General features: G+C 34.4%; 3 protein-coding genes and 1 long non-coding RNA gene across 14 annotated transcripts in view; 2 read left to right on the forward strand and 2 right to left on the reverse strand.

Annotated features, from left to right (window-relative positions):
* LOC107264401 overlaps positions 1–16,591 on the reverse strand; it is a 38,470-nt gene that overhangs the window by 20,362 nt on the left and 1,517 nt on the right. The window contains exons 6-8 of one of the 4 annotated variants that reach the window (XM_015732622.2): positions 16,312–16,493; positions 16,125–16,228; positions 3,035–3,401 (exon numbers count right to left, since the gene is read on the reverse strand). In XM_015732622.2, the coding sequence (XP_015588108.1) occupies positions 3,331–3,401; positions 16,125–16,228; positions 16,312–16,493 (357 nt within the window). In that variant the 3' untranslated portion in view covers positions 3,035–3,330. Of the gene's footprint in view, positions 1–3,034; positions 3,402–15,177; positions 16,045–16,124; positions 16,229–16,307; positions 16,494–16,591 lie in introns of those variants that run through there. The other 3 variants (XM_015732620.2, XM_015732621.2, XM_015732623.2) reach the window with 3 other exon arrangements.
* Positions 94–3,242, reverse strand: LOC107264404 (inactive hydroxysteroid dehydrogenase-like protein 1). 2 transcript variants are annotated; one of them, XM_015732633.2, is made up of 5 exons: positions 3,036–3,242; positions 2,692–2,856; positions 1,051–1,287; positions 631–974; positions 94–542 (listed from the first exon to the last, which is right to left on the reverse strand). In XM_015732633.2, exons 2-5 carry the CDS (start codon positions 2,849–2,851, stop codon positions 336–338), a joined length of 948 nt encoding a protein of 315 aa, XP_015588119.1. In that variant the 5' UTR covers positions 2,852–2,856; positions 3,036–3,242; the 3' UTR covers positions 94–335. The 2 variants fall into 2 exon arrangements, with proteins under 2 accessions (XP_015588119.1, XP_024937472.1); XM_025081704.1 differs by lacking the exon at positions 2,692–2,856 and having other exon boundaries at positions 3,036–3,174.
* Positions 4,264–9,343, forward strand: LOC107264402 (carbohydrate sulfotransferase 11). 6 transcript variants are annotated; one of them, XM_025081702.1, is made up of 6 exons: positions 5,309–5,629; positions 6,923–6,990; positions 7,116–7,531; positions 7,665–7,952; positions 8,060–8,295; positions 8,371–9,343. In XM_025081702.1, exons 3-6 carry the CDS (start codon positions 7,193–7,195, stop codon positions 8,534–8,536), a joined length of 1,029 nt encoding a protein of 342 aa, XP_024937470.1. In that variant the 5' UTR covers positions 5,309–5,629; positions 6,923–6,990; positions 7,116–7,192; the 3' UTR covers positions 8,537–9,343. The 6 variants fall into 6 exon arrangements, with proteins under 6 accessions (XP_015588116.1, XP_015588115.1, XP_024937470.1 ...); XM_015732627.2 differs by lacking the exon at positions 6,923–6,990 and having other exon boundaries at positions 5,310–5,428; positions 5,517–5,629; XM_015732630.2 differs by lacking the exons at positions 5,309–5,629; positions 6,923–6,990 and adding an exon at positions 4,264–4,654.
* On the forward strand, positions 12,090–14,416 carry LOC107264410. 2 transcript variants are annotated; one of them, XR_003058793.1, is made up of 4 exons: positions 12,090–12,134; positions 12,221–12,329; positions 13,083–13,520; positions 14,048–14,416. It is a non-coding gene; the product is annotated as an uncharacterized LOC107264410 (long non-coding RNA). The 2 variants fall into 2 exon arrangements; XR_001536934.2 differs by lacking the exon at positions 12,090–12,134 and having other exon boundaries at positions 12,153–12,329.

Here is a 16,591-nt window from a genome sequence, read left to right on the forward strand (position 1 = left end):
AGATAGACTTACCTGTGTGGTCTTTTTTCCCATCTCTGAGGATTCTAGTAGTTCTATTAACGGATGAGAGTAATAGTTATATCAGTTTCAACATTCAGGTTGATTAGGATTTTATTCACTAGTGCATTTCGTTTTGAGTAATTTGGTTATGCGGTGATTATTTCTTTGATTTTAATTTTTTTTGACAACCGAAGGATCTTTGCCAAAAATTGTGTAATTCAGAAATAGCAAGTGTCTATTTGGCCTTTGTTAAAAATCAATTGAAATATCTTTGACGCTGGTAACACGATATTTTATTAACCATTTACGAGAATCATTAAAAACAATCGCTGGATCTACGTGGTCTTCTGCTTGAAATAATCTTCTCTTAATGATTCATTTAAAAATTGTCCAATTTTCGTTCTTATCCAGACAGGTGGTATGAGGGCGAAGAAATATTGTATGCCGTGTGCCCAGTAACCGGTGCTGGAGTCAACTTTACCAAGAGTGACTATAGCGTTTCTTGCATAGGTCGTAGCGTCCGGTACAAACAGACTAGAAACCTAGAATCATTAAATCATTATAAGATGCCAATATTCTAAGATAAATTGTTAAAAAGGTAAGTCCAAGATATCAATCAGTTTGTATTACCTGCAAGCGTTGACTGAACGCATTCATTTTCGTATTGACGAACAGTGGTGCCAATTGCTGAACGGTTATACCAAATTTAGTGTACTCGGCGCGCAGTGCTTCTGAAAAACTTTTGACGTAGACCTTCGTCGCGGCGTAGACTGTCATTAACGGCAATGGCTGGATTTCAGAACCTGATGAAATATTGACTATCGCACCCTTTCTACGTTTTTGCATCTGACCAATCACCAATCTGGTCATCAGAGTGGTGGCACCCACGTTTACGTTTATGATATCCCAGAGTTCATTCTCAGGAACCTCTCCAAGGTACATAGGATAGCTGTATTGTGCGCCAACATTATTTACTGGAAAAATAATTTTCAGCTTTATTCTTTTCTTTTTCCCATTATCGATGTGCAGCTGTCAATTAAAATTACTCACCGAGTATTCCTATGGGAATATCTTTGAGTTCAGTCTCGATTTTTTCAAATACTTCTCTCCCTTTGCTGAAATCTGCCACGATAATTTTAACCTCGATGTCAGGATGACTTTTTAGAATTTCATCTTTCGTCTTCTCCAGCCTCTCCAAAGTTCTGCTTATCAGCACAAGATTCAAACCTCTGGACGCTAATTCCTTGGCGTACGCTTTCCCGATTCCGTCAGTTGACCCAGTGACCACTAGAATGCGTGACTACATAAATTCTCAATCAGACTTGCTCGATTAAAATATGGACTCTGGCACGTTCACTCATGTGACTGATAAGCAATTGAATTTCACAATTTTTAAATATTCTTCCGTAAATTTTTCTAAGAAGCATAAAATCTTAACATTGTTATGACTATCTCGTTTCTACTTTCTGTTAAATATTTGTCACTGAATATTTCATAATCACCGAGAGTAAACAGAAAGTTCCTGTATAACTGCATTCTCAATAACACACACGAGTAAACGCAATATATATCTTAGCCGACGCAAGTATCTCTTGATCAATAAAATAATTAATTTCAATAGATCGAATGAAAATTCTCAACCCAACTAATCGTCGCCTAACCCCAAATAACGAATCACGAAGAAAATTATCTAAAATCAGTCAGATTATTATCTATGACTCTGTAGATATTAGCCCGTATTCAGAACTCGTTTTTAGTGCTAATAGCGCGCTTTAAAATTGTTTTCTTAGTGACTTTTAATTACAAGCGACTTTGTTAGTGACTTTAAGAGCGAGCTGTGAATACGGGCTATTGTCTACAATTTAAAACATAATTCTCAGTAAATGCGATTAGTAATACATGTACGGTCGTTGACTAAGTTCAAGGCGCTTATAAAACTTGTATTCAGAATTCAAAGTCTGTTCGAATGTCGCGCATGCGCACATCACTCGACCACATAGCAACGCCCAAACAATGTGAATCGGCGAATGTCTTTACTCAAGAATGCCATTACTCAAGAATAACTTTCACTCTTTCACATCTCCACCTTGAGCCACCATGAGGATTGATAAAGCAGTTGAATGTAAAATCGTTACTAATATCCAATTACTAATTAGAAATCATCGACGGGTTCGCTTTATATGTGGTAAACACAATTACAACAGTACCTAAGCCTGGTACCAACGTTATAGCATCTTCGACATCGTTGCAGAGTGAATGCTGCGAGACTTTCGCGGTTTATCAAAAGAAATAGTAATTGTACGGTGAATTACTTCCATATCAGATACACGAAATCAGTTTCTAATTACAAATAATTATTTTCTTCGTGTAAACGCATTTATGAATATTTCTCGTGATTGTTTATACGTAATTACGTAAGGGCAATTATGTGTATATGTAATATACGGAACGTCCCATTTTTAAATTTACAGAGTTGTCACTGACGTTTCACGTGCCAATAAAAATTGTTTACGGTATGAAGTAACGGATTTCTGTAATTGAAAATAAATACTCGAGAATTTCACAACGTTGGATTGAAGGGAATTGAATCGCGTGCACGTTATTGAAAATCATCGTTGTCGTTATACTCGATTACTTTCACGTTCCTTCTATCACAAGTGTGTATATAATTGACACCCGTTGATTCGTTACCTGCCCATTCACCGAACTTTGATTTCACGTCAACGGACGTCGAATTAACGATAGGTAAGAGAATTTCCCAAAGTACTTTAACGAGTCTGCTGACTGGATCCAATAAGGCCCAAAGTACGACAAGGCCGATCAGCAACCAAAGTCCAATGTTGAGTAACATTTTTCCTTGAAATAAAAATAATTCACTGTCTTATCGCACATAGAGAAAGAAACACTTTTTTGTTTTAATTAAAAAATTATATAATACTAAGAATTGACATTTACTACTCAAATTTTCTTTTGTTAATATTTTTATATGGTCGACAGCTAATCGATGTTATTGAAAATTTTCATTGGTTACTCACTGCGACTGTAAGCTTTACGTTCTTGAGTATACAAATTTAAGGAACTTTCCCTCGATCACGCTAATTATGCCATTTCGTAAAATCTTCAATTTCTTACTGCCTGTTTCACTCTCTTTTTATTCCCTTGGTTATTATCTACCCTCTTCTTCGCTCTTTCACAATTATTTTTCTTCTTCGAGTTTTCGGCCGTCTGACAGAACATAAAGGAAGGCTGCCCAGAGACTAAAGTGGCGCGAGGCAAGTGACTGTATAAAACTCACTGATAGCCAAGGCACTTTCACTCTAGCCGGTATATTCAGGAGTCAACGGCTATGAGCGATTTAAAGAGACTTTGATGTCGTATGTTATTACAATTCATTGCGAGAACTGAAAAAAAATATTTTTCAAATCGAAAAAAAATTATAACGCAATCGAAAGACTCGTTGACTTATGAATACGTTGTAATTTTTATGTAAAAAATTATCGAGCATAATTGATACAATTAATTTTACAATAATAATAATACCACTTTTTTATTATGAGTAATATTATTCAAATTTCGAATTGTTTTTCAAGTGCTGAATCGCGATAATCGATAATCGTCTAATTATTTATCGAAATACTTTATCGATGTCGACTATCCCATTACGTCGATTAATGCTGCAATCTTGGCCAGTTGCATTGCCAAGACTAAATAAATTATCCAAATCGAATATAAAAATGATTTGAAATTTTTTTTATCGATTGTATTATGTTGCGTTTATTACATTGTAAATTTTTTTTAAGTTAACTCGTTTAATTTAAGTGCAAGTATCAGATCGCGTGTTGAATAACATAATTATAAAAATTTTATTGAAAAGCTGTTTCAATTATAGATTTACTCAATTTTTCATGTCATTACCAGTAATTAAGACAATAAATGTATTTTCTGAGGAAATGATATATATATATATATATATATATATATATATATCAATGCGTTCTTGTACTATTCTAGAAATACCTTGTGGATATAATATTTAGTATGCTGACAGTGTCTTTTATTGTATGCGTTTAAAAAAAAATTTGGCGGTGCAAGCCATATCGTGTAATATTAAAAATAAAAAGGGAAAAATTTCAAGGATTCAGGAAGTCATAAACGTAGCTATGATAATTTTTCATATACATGTACATTATTGTAATTATGGCTGGGGATTTATACAGATCTATGATGGTTCCATTTACGTATGTTTGTATGCTCCACGTGTAAAATTATTCTATTGTGATTTGTGACTCTTGAGAGAAAAGCATCGTCCGCGACTCATTCGAGGTAAGGAATGCTGTATTCAAGTAGGAATGACTGTACGTGATAAGATATCATATTGAAACTTTAACCTATATATGGATTCAGTGACGTTAATGATTACATATGATTATTTCGATTAGCAAAACATAATAAATGACTGGATAGAAGGCTGTCATGAAAACAAATGTTACAGCTTTGTTTTTCGTCTTATTGCTATCTAATTATTTTTAACTTGAACTCTGCTTTCGCACTTGATATAAATATAGATTGCTTACGGAGTTAGCCATTATGAATTTTGCGAAACAAGTGCCTCTATTATTTTTTTGTTGTGACCCGTTATAAGGCTGCACGTTAAGTAAGAGAAAATTTGACAGCGCAATTATTTAGAAAAATCGGACTCTTTCAAATATCCTTGAACTCGTTGCTCGACTCATAAAACAGCCTTTGCTTTGTGCGTAAAGATCAGTCTGAAATGGTTAAAACTTGCGCACGTTGAATTTCAAAGATATTAAATTTTACAAAAATGCTTGAAAAATTATCATGTTTTGTATATCATTAAATGCCTTACTTGGCATTTATCTATATAACTTACGTCGCAACATAATAATGGTCGAGTATCGGTAACCTTTAAAATCTGGCCACTACGGTGACGACTCGTGTCATGCTTCAGCCGAACGAAGAAAGTGTATAGTGAAAGCTGCAAATTTGTTAAAAAAATGTATCCGGACTGTAAAGTTAAAATACTCAAATCGAAAAATCCAGGTGTATTCGAAATAAAAAATAATAAATCGTGACTTTTGAATACTTATATAAATTCGGCTAACGAGATTCGTTTTACCAAGAAAGTTTGTACTTGTCATACGCATCTCATCTATATTACCTCTAAGGAATTATTACTGTATTGAAGATTGCATAAACTCCCGGTAGGGACGAACAAACAAGCCGTAGAATGTGGCTGGTCGGGTAGGAGAAGAGCTTTGAGCGAAAGAGTACCTATAGGACGTTTGCGATTCGTCGATTCCTCTCCAGTTTCCTTTCACAAGCGCGAACAATTCATGGACGTCCGTTAGCCTTTAGACTCAACTGAAGACGGTCTAAAGCAAGTCAGTGGTGTCCAGTGATAAAAACCGTAGGTAGTTTTCCGTTAAATTCTTCAACCGATCAAATTACGTAATTAGGATCAAGTACCAAGAGTCATAGTGACAGTGAATTTCTAGGATGTCTTAAAGTTCATAACCACCATATTCCGGAACCTCATAATTCCACAGCAATTAAACGCAGCCTTTTCCAACTCACTAAAGCCTGGTCCATCGATCTGAGTTACAACAAGGTAACTCATCTTATTGGAATTCATCCTAACTAATATACAATCGTTACGATTCACGTAAATTCATAATTTAACCTCGAAACTTACGTGGCAAGATTTTCCATGACAGCTGATCTGTGCAGTGACTGTGAGTGGTGCTTAATCGTGTTGATTATTTTATACAGATTAGATTAAAAATTGTCAACGTTAGACGTCACTTTTTTGGACTATCAATTGTTGTTGATATTAATTATGAATTACGAAGTCGTTTAATGACGAGCTCTATCTTCCTGACTGTGCTGTGTCGAGCCGACATTTTTTTGTTGCTAAAACGTCGAGACGTCAGAGGCCAACCGACGTTCATTTAACCTAAATACGTTTGATGTTTCAGTTTATACATATACATATATGTATTATACTTATGTATACGAGTGACACTTTCAAACCAGTTTTTACGCCAATTAAATCGCCTTTGCTCGTGTAGCTTATATGTAGGCTTGAACTAATTTCTTAGATCGTATTCAACTCGTGTACTTTTTTTTTTCTATGGTGCTGAGGCAACACGTGCAGCTGCACGTGCTCGCGCGAATTCGAAATCAAAACGAGTTTAATAAAAAAACAAGATCTATCGAATGAACTCGTCGAGATTGGGTAACGAAAATAATTTTGAGCTTCCAGGCAACAAATTTTGTTGTAAAGAAAAAAGGTTTACGAACGATACTTAATATTTTAGAGACTGCTTATTCAAATTCCCTTGCTTTGCATATGTTCTGCGTTGTAAGAAATTCACATTCCGCGTTCCTATTGTAATCACGTCTAACTTTACATTCATTAACCGTAGATCGTATCGCGTCCACATTACAAAGTAGTCGCAATGCGTTTAAAGAATGTCAATGTACGTTTGCATAAATTTTTCTTTATAATTATCACATCGCGAAACGCGTGCAAATATCTGTGCGATTCAGGCAACTTAAAAATATAGTAGCGATTCGTAAAATGTTAATTCTGGTAGTCAAAAAGTAATATATATAACAACATAGAATTAATTTTCATTTAACAATCGAGGTGTCCATTGCATTGGGAAGTAAGAATAAAAAATTGGATAAACATTTTATAACATAAACGTAACGTATGACGTAATTAGAATCCGTTAAAAAAAATGTGACAAGAGTTAAAAAAACTATACTTTTTTTTTATCTGTGGAAATAAAATGGCGTTTTAACGACGCAACGTATTTTATTAATATCTGAAAAAAAATTCTCTGACATTTTTGTATTATATCTACATAAATTACAAATTCCCATTCTCTAATTAAAGGATTCCCAATGCCGATGTCTTATGAGCGTGAACCGAATACGATGTTGGACACTAACATTTTTTATCTGGTATTGGCTTTATCTGATAACAGTTGTTTTTTTTTCAGAATTTTTACCAATGGGGATAATCATAGATTCCACCTCTCAAATTGAAGGTAGATGATGGATATACAGTGTGATTTTTTTTGTTACAGATTTTATCAAATAATTTCATAAAATTAAGGACACTGATAAGTAAACGGAACTCAATGTTCCTGATATTTATGATAAGATGACAAGATGGAGCGTCGCACGAGTCTTGACTACTTTCGAGATGTACAGCCTGATTTTCGTGGCGAGCAGAAGTCAGGCTTTTGCTTCTTCGAAGGAGGAACGTGTACTCGATCTTGATTTTCAAAATTCAAATTTTTCGAGTGCAATGACCATTTATTCCTTGGCCGGACCCAATGCACTTGCCAGATCAGGTCTGGTCGAACGCCAAGAGAAATTGCAGCAACATTGCGAGGAAATTCCGGACGAAGAAATACACAAGCGTGACGTACTTCCGGAAATGTTTCATCATATTTTAGTTGATGAAAAGCACAAATTATTGTACTGTTATGTACCAAAGGTAAGAGTACAAAGTTTTCTTTTCTTTATTTACGTCATATGAAAGTCTAATGAACGTTGAGGGTTTTTGTTGTTTCATTTTGTTTGTAAAATTTTTGTTATGGCTATTTTGAGTAACTATCATTTGGTTACAGGTCGCTTGTACCAATTGGAAACGCGTCTTCATGATCGTGACGGGTAAATGGGAGGGAAATGATCCTCTGGAAATACCAGCTAATCAAGCTCATGCAGCGGGAAATTTGGAAAGGCTCAGTAACTACTCGATGCCGGAAATCGAGGAGAAACTTGCTACTTATAATAAATTTATTGTCGTGAGACATCCTTTGGAAAGGTTACTTTCTGCTTATAGGAATAAATTTGAAACGAAACAAGAGACAAGCTCAATATACTTTCAGACGCGTTTTGGAAAGAAAATAGTGAAGGTAAGAAAAAAAAATTATTTTGATACCAATATAATATTAATATTTATTGTCTTCGCGTTGCATACTGTTTAAATACGATTTTAAAGAAATTTATATTTTTTTTATAGAAATATAGAAAAAATGCTACTAAAGAATCCTTACTCAAAGGCGATGACGTTACTTTTTCGGAATTCGTCGATTTTGTTACGGGTGGTGCAGAAAATGAAACTCATAATGAACACTGGCGATCGATTTACGAATTATGCCATCCTTGCATAGTCAATTATAATCTTGTGAGTAAATACGAAAGTCTGACAGAAGACGCCACCGAAATATTAGAAAGATTAGGTGCTGGTTGGGTGAGGTGAGTCAGTAATTTTCTATGAATTAAGGAAAAAGTGCATCGCACTATTGAATACGATTTATTATCATTTTCTAGATTTCCCACGAAACCACAAAGCAGGGAATCAACTTCGAAGAAATTAGATAGATATTACTCTTCCCTCAGTCTGAAGCAACTTCAAAAACTGACAGATTTGTATCGTTTGGATTTGAGGTTATTCGATTACTCACTAGAGGATGTATTAGGATTTTCATTGGCGTAATCATTTTTGTCTACGTACTTAACGACGTTTTTTTAAAACTGTAATGAGTTCATTATAACGTACATTCCTCGTTATTAGCTACTCAGGTTTTAGTTGAATCAATTTGATATTCGATTCTAGTTCGCTTAGTTTTTTTTAGTCTTTATTGTTAATTATTTTTACATAGAATTCTTTTAAAAAACAGATCGTACTTAGTGTTTGTACCTGGAAGCATTCCACAACATGAGACAAACGGCGCTATTTTTATTTTACCATATTACTGAGCTTCAATTCTATTCTGAATGTGTGCCAAGAATCTAGGGATAAGAGCGTATGATAATTAATTTATACCGGGTGTGCCAAAACGGATAAGCTTTTCAAAACATCCATGCGGTTTCTTACTCTGACTCATGTCAGATAAAGGAGTGGATGATAAGTTTGTCAATTAACGGTTCAAGGTGTTAATTTGTAACATTAAGTCATTTTTATGTAACATATAGACCTAACAGTGTAATTTTTATATTTTATTATTTATTTTTGCGAACAATATCAGAATATTTATAATTTGACTATTCACACGACGCTATGAAAGTCGTGAGTAGCCAAGAGGTTTTAAAATGTTTTAGATAACGAACGTTTTTTTTGGATTGACAATTTTTCAACTATTTTTTTAGATGTCTCTATCTCTTATGAGATTAAGCAATCAACATTTTGTATTGAGTGTTACGTAAAGATAATTTGTATACCAGCTACTTATCTGCATTGTAAGCGGAAGTGTAAAAAATAAATATTTTTGTTACGTTTATTAATAAAAAAAAAACATTAACACAAACTTTTAATTTGGAAATTTTAATCAAGACTTTTGACCCCAGTCGTATGATAATTCACGAAGTCAATGATTCCCATAATAATACATGTGTCCATAAAATTAGAAATTCCATTTTAAAATTGTATTACAGTTGTACAAACAAGAACAATATTTTTCCACCTCGAAATTCACGACTGATCGTTAAAGAGGCGGAATGAGGAAAAAAAAGAATATAAGAAATATGGCAGTTCCAGGTTTAAAGATAATATGGGACTGACGCCAATATTCTTTTTTGATCTTTCCGTCCGACAGAGGTCTTAAGGAATTTTTGCAATAACGAAAAGACTGTACATACGTAATAATACCTATGCACTTCGTACTTGTTTGTGGGACTGCCTGTGCAATCTTTTCTTTTTCAGTGTGAAGATGCGTATTAATAAAATTATATTTGAAGATCGTGACCTCAGCTGTTGCCTTGCGTAAGTGTATGTGGTTGATCGCTTTCAGTATATTCCTATTTTTATTATCCTTTCTTTCATTACACAAAGTATCTGCACGTATCGGTTTTTGAAAAATGATTATTCCCTCTCCTCAGGCTGTACTAGACTATTAAAATTATTCATTTCGAAATCGAACAAATTCGAGCTTGTACAAGGGATAACAATTTTTTCAAAGAATCGAAAAGTCATTGTTTCTGCGAAAAAAATGAGTCATAATTTTTTGACGTTGTAACCAGCCTGATAGTCAAGGACTAAATTTCAAAAATATGGCAAATTTCAAAACTTATGACTAAACAGAAAAATAAACTGTCCTACCTTGATCATTCGCATATGCTTTACAGTTTGGCTGTTAGAAAAGCGCTTTCGTCAAAAAGCTCCGATTTAAAAATAATCGTCGGACGCTCTCAAATACCATTTTATATAAGTTTCTATTTTCTTGCAATTATTTCCAAGCGGAAATCAACGACTTTTCACTTAAAAATTGCATTTCTACGAATTTATCTTAATTCAGTAAAGTACCATCGGAATATACAACAGTGACTATAACATTTTAATCGATACAATCCGACTTATATTCATAAACACTTCGATCGACTCCTGTCACTGTAAACAATAACAGTGTCACTCCCAACAACACTTCTGTCAATACAATTATTCATCATCAAGGAACACCGTGTCAGTTATCATTGCAAATACGTGTAACAACGAAAGCTGTATCTTGACCGGCACCGAATATAGACATATATATTATTAGCTATGCCTTAAATATAGAATCCGCGTTTAAAAAGTAGAACAGTCTCGATAATGTCGCGTTCTCTTCCAATGACAACCAAAGTCAAGTTTATCCCCCGCCATGTTCGGGGCTCGTTCCAAATATTCTCGCCAAACGTCCTAAGCTAAAGAATTGTATTTATGAGTGAAATGAAAAATCTATACAAAGCCTCAAATTCTTAAAGCTTGATAATAATAAATTAGTACGTTTCTAATAGCCGTTACAAAATATTACAATTTCAAATCTAATTGCTCCATTGATCACAGTGTCAAGATGGCCGCCGATCGACAACACGTGTTACCGACGGTCACGAGTAAACTCTCGGAATATATACCAACCGGGTTGTGTATAGTGGGTAATTTTGTTTACGAAGTTAAAAAGGAACAACAAGTATTTACGTAATGGCCATTCTTCACCCTGACGAGTAGATGACATATGGATGCTTACAAGCCTGGGGGCTCGAACATTGTGTATTCTTTTTCATCTTTTTTTATTTTTCACTCTTTGTTTAGGGCGACGACTCTGTCCTCGAGTAAATTTAGAAAATTTACGTATGTTCCGTAATGTCTTTGACAACGTGGCGTCAATCGAATGTTTAACCACCGTAGTCAACCTAGATTCTACCATCTGTCCAGCCGTCCGGCTGTCAATATTTCTCTCTTTGTTTTTCACTCTCTCTATGTGTCAGTCATCTCACAGTATGTCATATGTACGTCAGTCCAAAGAGCTTTTAGCCGTTGGTGCTTAAATCACGTCATTGGTTCACACAATTTATATTTATAATACAATTTTGACGTACAAAAATTTGTTATTGTTTGTCACTGTCATTTTACTGAGAATAGGAAGAACGTTGTAAGTTCTAACAGTTGCAGTATATGCAATTTCGCTTGTTTCCGTTCTGAATTATTTCGACGATCATAATGACTGGTGGATACCTTGAACCGTATGTTCAGTTTATTTCTCTTTAACAATGATAAGTCTTAAAGAAATAATCAGGCTGTCAAATTTATTTTCACAGCCTCGGCCAATTTACTTGGACCATTGAATTCGTCTCCCCAGACGATATTCTTCAGGTTGCTATAGTTACGAAGATAATAAATGGATATTTTCAATTCTTAAGGATTTCACATATCTACCTTTTATTTTTAACATTATCGGAAGTGCAAAGTGTCAGTGAAAATAGTTGTCGTTGAATCATTCGGTAACGTCGGGTCGATACATTTTTAGCCATGTGCCATTTGGGGGTCACCTGATTGCTGTTGGCGGATTTCCGCAGAATTTCGAGTGTGCAAACGGCGAGAATTTTTTTTTTAATAAACTAGATGAGAATATATATATATATATATATATATATATATATATATATATATATATAAAAAAAAAAACCAGCTTGCGGCGAACAGACCGAACATGCTCAAGGAAGTTCAACTTATGAACAAGCTGAGTCATCCAAACATATTGAGGTAATATATATATATATATATATATATATATATATATATATATATATATATATAAATTAAAAAAAAGATGGCAAACGTAAGCTCGAAATTCTTTAATGTGGCGCCGTGGGTGTGGTAAAACCGACGTCTAAAAATAAAAGGGTCCGCTTTCGTTTTCCGCAGTTCCCGACCGCGAATTTTATTGCCGTCAGATAAATTATAATCAGCGGTCGAAATGGAAACTAGGCCTTACTATTGCTACACGTTATACCCAATCGTCAATTCCTGGAACGTACGTATGCATTTTCGTATTTCCGGTAGCGCCAAAATTTGAAATGTCAAACATGTCATTTACGGTTGATGGGTTGTTTGATCAAAGTTCTTGATTTTTTTTTGACAGGTACGTTTACGAGTTAGGGAAGATAATTTTTATATTTTTAGAATGCTCTTTCGCAATAATAATCATTAGATGGATTGAAAAACTTTTTCAAAATTTTTTTTCTTAGTCTTCCTCAACCAATTGGTTAATATACTTATACGTATATATGTACTGTCGTTAGTGTTGATAAAAATTTATGAATATTTCGATCCCCCATTAATTCTTAAATAATGTTGATTTCACTCGAAATACTACTTCGATTAGATAAAAGCGCACTGTTCAACTTTGGCATCGAGCTTGAAAGCGTTTGGTTCCTTTAAATCGATCTGAATTTAGTATCGACTCGTGTGTAGCCATTGCTTTATCGTGCATTTCTATTTCTAGTCAAGCACGTTATACAACGAGCTACAGCGATAAATGCGCCAGTAAATAATTGAAAAATTATAAAAACCAAAGTAAACCAGACAAAAAAGATAGCCAACCATTAAAAAAAATCCAACGAAACCACACGTCAAATGATTAGAAACGAAAATAAAAATAAATCTAGCAGCTAATTAAAGAGTCAAAATACGAAACGGGGTCCCGATATAAAAAAATACCTGATATGACTTTCTCTAGGAAAAGCTCAAGCTCTGTCTTTTTCTAATTTTTTTTTTTTTTTTTTAGAAAAAATCAGTAACTCAACAGGACGGTGGAGGTGATCGCGTAGGAGGTGGCAAGTTGGCCGATTGGCGTGATAGGTGGGACACCACCTCCCACCATTCGTGGTAATTCGTGCTCCTGGAGGAATATTCGGGAACGCTAAGAAATCCTTGGCTGCTCTTCATCCAGTCAACGTCAAAAGCCTAAGGCGCAAACAAGTGCTCCGATTCCGAGGTAGACTCAGGTCTCTTCATAGTTTCACGAGTATTCACGTACCTCGTAGACCAGACTGTACTTACTTTGTATCTTGTACCTAGAGATACCATAGGAGAGGAAGAAGATGCCGCAGCCAAGCGAAACGACCAATATCTTAACCACTTACCTTATTCTCATCTTACTATTGATCTCCCTTTGGATCTTGTACGCCGGGATTTTCTAAAATGCAACACATTCCTCGTGATGGTGAGTGGTGATGATTTGTCAATGGGATAAACGTAGTGACGATAGTTCATAATGACACAGTCACTGTTCTTATTGCATTCAATATTTTTTGACTTTTATATTATTTTTTTAACACAACTTTTTGTAATATATGATACACAGAGTTTTAGTTTGTCACAAGAATTTTTGTTCGGTTTACATTAAAAACTTTCTTTGAAAATATTATACATTAGATCTTTCTTTAGTGGTTTCTCAAGAAAATCAGGATATTGTATGTGATCTTCTTGTCACCTAGTCGGGCGTTGAAGTCTCTGTATTTAAATGCTCAGTGACAGTAACTGTTGTGCAATCCGATAAACAGAATGTGCTTTTGTGTCGTACAACTTCGTTTCTGTAATACAGGTTAACAGTTGCAAGTTGCATTGATAAATTATTGTCACCCGTTATGCCCTGGATATTGGATATGAAGAAAATGTATAAAGAATATTTTTGAGGGTAAAAATATTGTTGTTTTTGTATTTGCTCAAAAAAGCTATTTGTTTTCTCAGGGCTGAGAATGGAAGAACGGAAAGTCACCGGCTGAAGTCATGGGATTCTCAGCAGACGATGCCACAGATCGTCGTCGATCATCGCGACGTATCTTAATGCAAATCAACTTTAACCTCATCCAATAGCAACTAATAAATCGTTAATCATCGGGAAGAACAACCCCAGCCAATCATCGTCATCGGTCATCCACCCGCGGCCGGGAGTCAATCTTTTGTAATCAATATGATAATTAATTAAACTATACATGTACAGTGTTAACATTTAGGTCACAGACCAAGAAGATCAAACGCTTTTAGCGCGACGACAAAGTCTTGTTGAGAACAAGAAAAAAGAAACAAGACTCCATTAAAGAATATTTTGTTTGTTAACGTGGCCTCTGACACAATTGTTGAATGATCCCGTGAACAAAATGTTTGTCCTGCTATGTGCATCGCATTGTATCAACGGTGCAAATTGTTGAAACGAAGAGAAGCTTCTTCGGTATCGTGTACAAAAATTTGTTACTATTCCTCATATTGCTACTTTCATTGTGGAACAGCTGGGAATTACTGGAAACCAGAAAACCGGGCCGGGTTTGTTTCTGTAGTGTAGGCGGCCAGTTGAAAATAGCTGGTCCTTCCAGCTCACGGCTGGCTTACTATAGATAACTTAACCTGATATTTTTGGAGGCTGTTCCAAAAATAAAACTCGTACAAGTTTACCGGCAGTCACAGCTTTTAGAGCGGGACTAGAGAAGAATTCGTCTAGATTTTGTGTTCTTTTTGTTTATTTATAACGAAATCTTATGGGCGTCTTTTTGGCTTCTGGTTTTACGGTATGAAGGTAAGTTGAACTATTGTGATCAATGACAGTGACAAGGGGACCGTACTGTCAATGGATATAATGACTGATTGAATTTTTTTGGCAAAACACCAATACGTTTGTTTATTGTCTCGGCACGGGGAATTTAGATTTGGAAATTCGTGCTAATTGGTGGAAGTTATTGGGGGGGATTAATTATTTTATATTTTCCTCCTATACAAATAGTTTGTTGGGTATCTTGTTTCTTGTCATGATTAGGGTTGGTCACAATGGCTCAAACAAAAACAACGAAGTGACACGTCTCCACGTTATTCGTGAAGCTGCCATGTAGGAAGAGGTTCTAGTTCCTAGGAATAGATGTCAGAGAAGTATGTTATACGATTTTTAATAGAGCAAATCAAAAAAATATTACGTTCACGAAAAAGGACAATATTCGGTTCCCTTACGTGGATAATATAATTTGTTGACTATAGTATTTTGTTTGATTTAAATCTGATAACAATATTTTTTATGTTATATTTTTGTTCGATCACAATGTATAGTCTGGGAATTGGTCTATTCACAAATATTTGTGATTCACGATTATGCTATGCCTATTGAGTCAAATTTGTCCAAATCTAATCCGAATATCGAAAAAAAAAAAATTATTCGACTTGCATGCTCTCAATATTTTATTAAAATTCGCATTCTCGATAATGAATGTAATTATTCCATGTATTTAATTATTGTAATTCTACCGGCAGTCATACATGTCTTTGTTAATTAAAGTTCCAGCATAGCGCTCAATATGGAAAACGTTGAGCACACAACAATAATATTTATATTTAGAACAAGGTTTTCATCACTAGATATAATTTATTTTTAATAAAATTTATTGGCAATAAAAATCAATATGATATATATTTTCAAAATAAAACTACAACATCTTGACGCGTACATACAATATATACTTTGTAACTTTACTATGTACGTTGCTCTAACTGTTCCAATTGATTGTTGCTAATCAATATATACTCATATCCGGATTTCAAAAATCTTTCTACTTTTCCAAAGCACGTGATTTACTGATAATTGTTTCTAGTGAAAAGTGCGATTAATAAAAAGAATGTAATGAGTAAATCAATAAAACAAAGAATTTTAAAAATACTGATGATCCTGGAGCACAAGTAGAAACTGAAAATGTAGCTTAAATATGCTATGAAGAAAAGGAGCAACATGTAATTTAAAAAGTCACGAGCAACTAGAACGTAATTATAAATATTTAAAATCACTTACCAAAATAGTTAAATTCGTTTTTTACGTCCTCTTGCTTAAATAAGTTCGAAATTTCCGTTTTTAAATAAACTCTCAAGATGGCACCACAATTCGTTATGTTTTCACTGATATGATATCGAATATGTTCAGTTAGTGAATAAAACATGAAATTTGGTAAAGTTGCGAAAGATTCATTAAAGTTACCCACTATATCCGAGAACACGCGAAATCTCCTCCATTTATGGGTATATCGGTAGTTGTTTTCCGCAAGTTAAATATTTTACACGTGGATGGACACAGCGATTCATAGTAATATTTTGAATTCTGCTTATCTCGCCATATATCGTTGTGATTATCGTTTAAACAAATTGTCTTTTCGATATCACATATCTAAAATGTTAAAGAACGAGTATAAGGGAAACACGAAGTGAAATTGTTTAACAATCCGTATTCGACTTGTGTATATTACAAAAATAGTATCAAGTTGC

The sequence above is a fragment of the Cephus cinctus genome, unplaced genomic scaffold, assembly GCF_000341935.2.
Source record: "Cephus cinctus unplaced genomic scaffold, Ccin1 Ccin1_scaffold0169, whole genome shotgun sequence".
NCBI classification, from domain to species: Eukaryota; Metazoa; Arthropoda; class Insecta; order Hymenoptera; family Cephidae; genus Cephus; species Cephus cinctus.

Coding starts and splice junctions, on each gene's coding strand:
- LOC107264402 (XM_015732630.2), top strand. CDS start 7,193: ATGACAAGATGGAGCGTCGCACGAGTCTTGACTACTTTCGAGATGTAC. Junction 7,532..7,664: donor TGTACTGTTATGTACCAAAG/GTAAGAGTACAA, acceptor ATTTGGTTACAG/GTCGCTTGTACCAATTGGAA. Junction 7,953..8,059: donor TTGGAAAGAAAATAGTGAAG/GTAAGAAAAAAA, acceptor TTTTTTTTATAG/AAATATAGAAAAAATGCTAC.
- LOC107264404 (XM_015732633.2), bottom strand. CDS start 2,851: ATGTTACTCAACATTGGACTTTGGTTGCTGATCGGCCTTGTCGTACTT. Junction 975..1,050: donor TATTCCCATAGGAATACTCG/GTGAGTAATTTT, acceptor TTATTTTTCCAG/TAAATAATGTTGGCGCACAA. Junction 543..630: donor CGTTCAGTCAACGCTTGCAG/GTAATACAAACT, acceptor TAATGATTCTAG/GTTTCTAGTCTGTTTGTACC.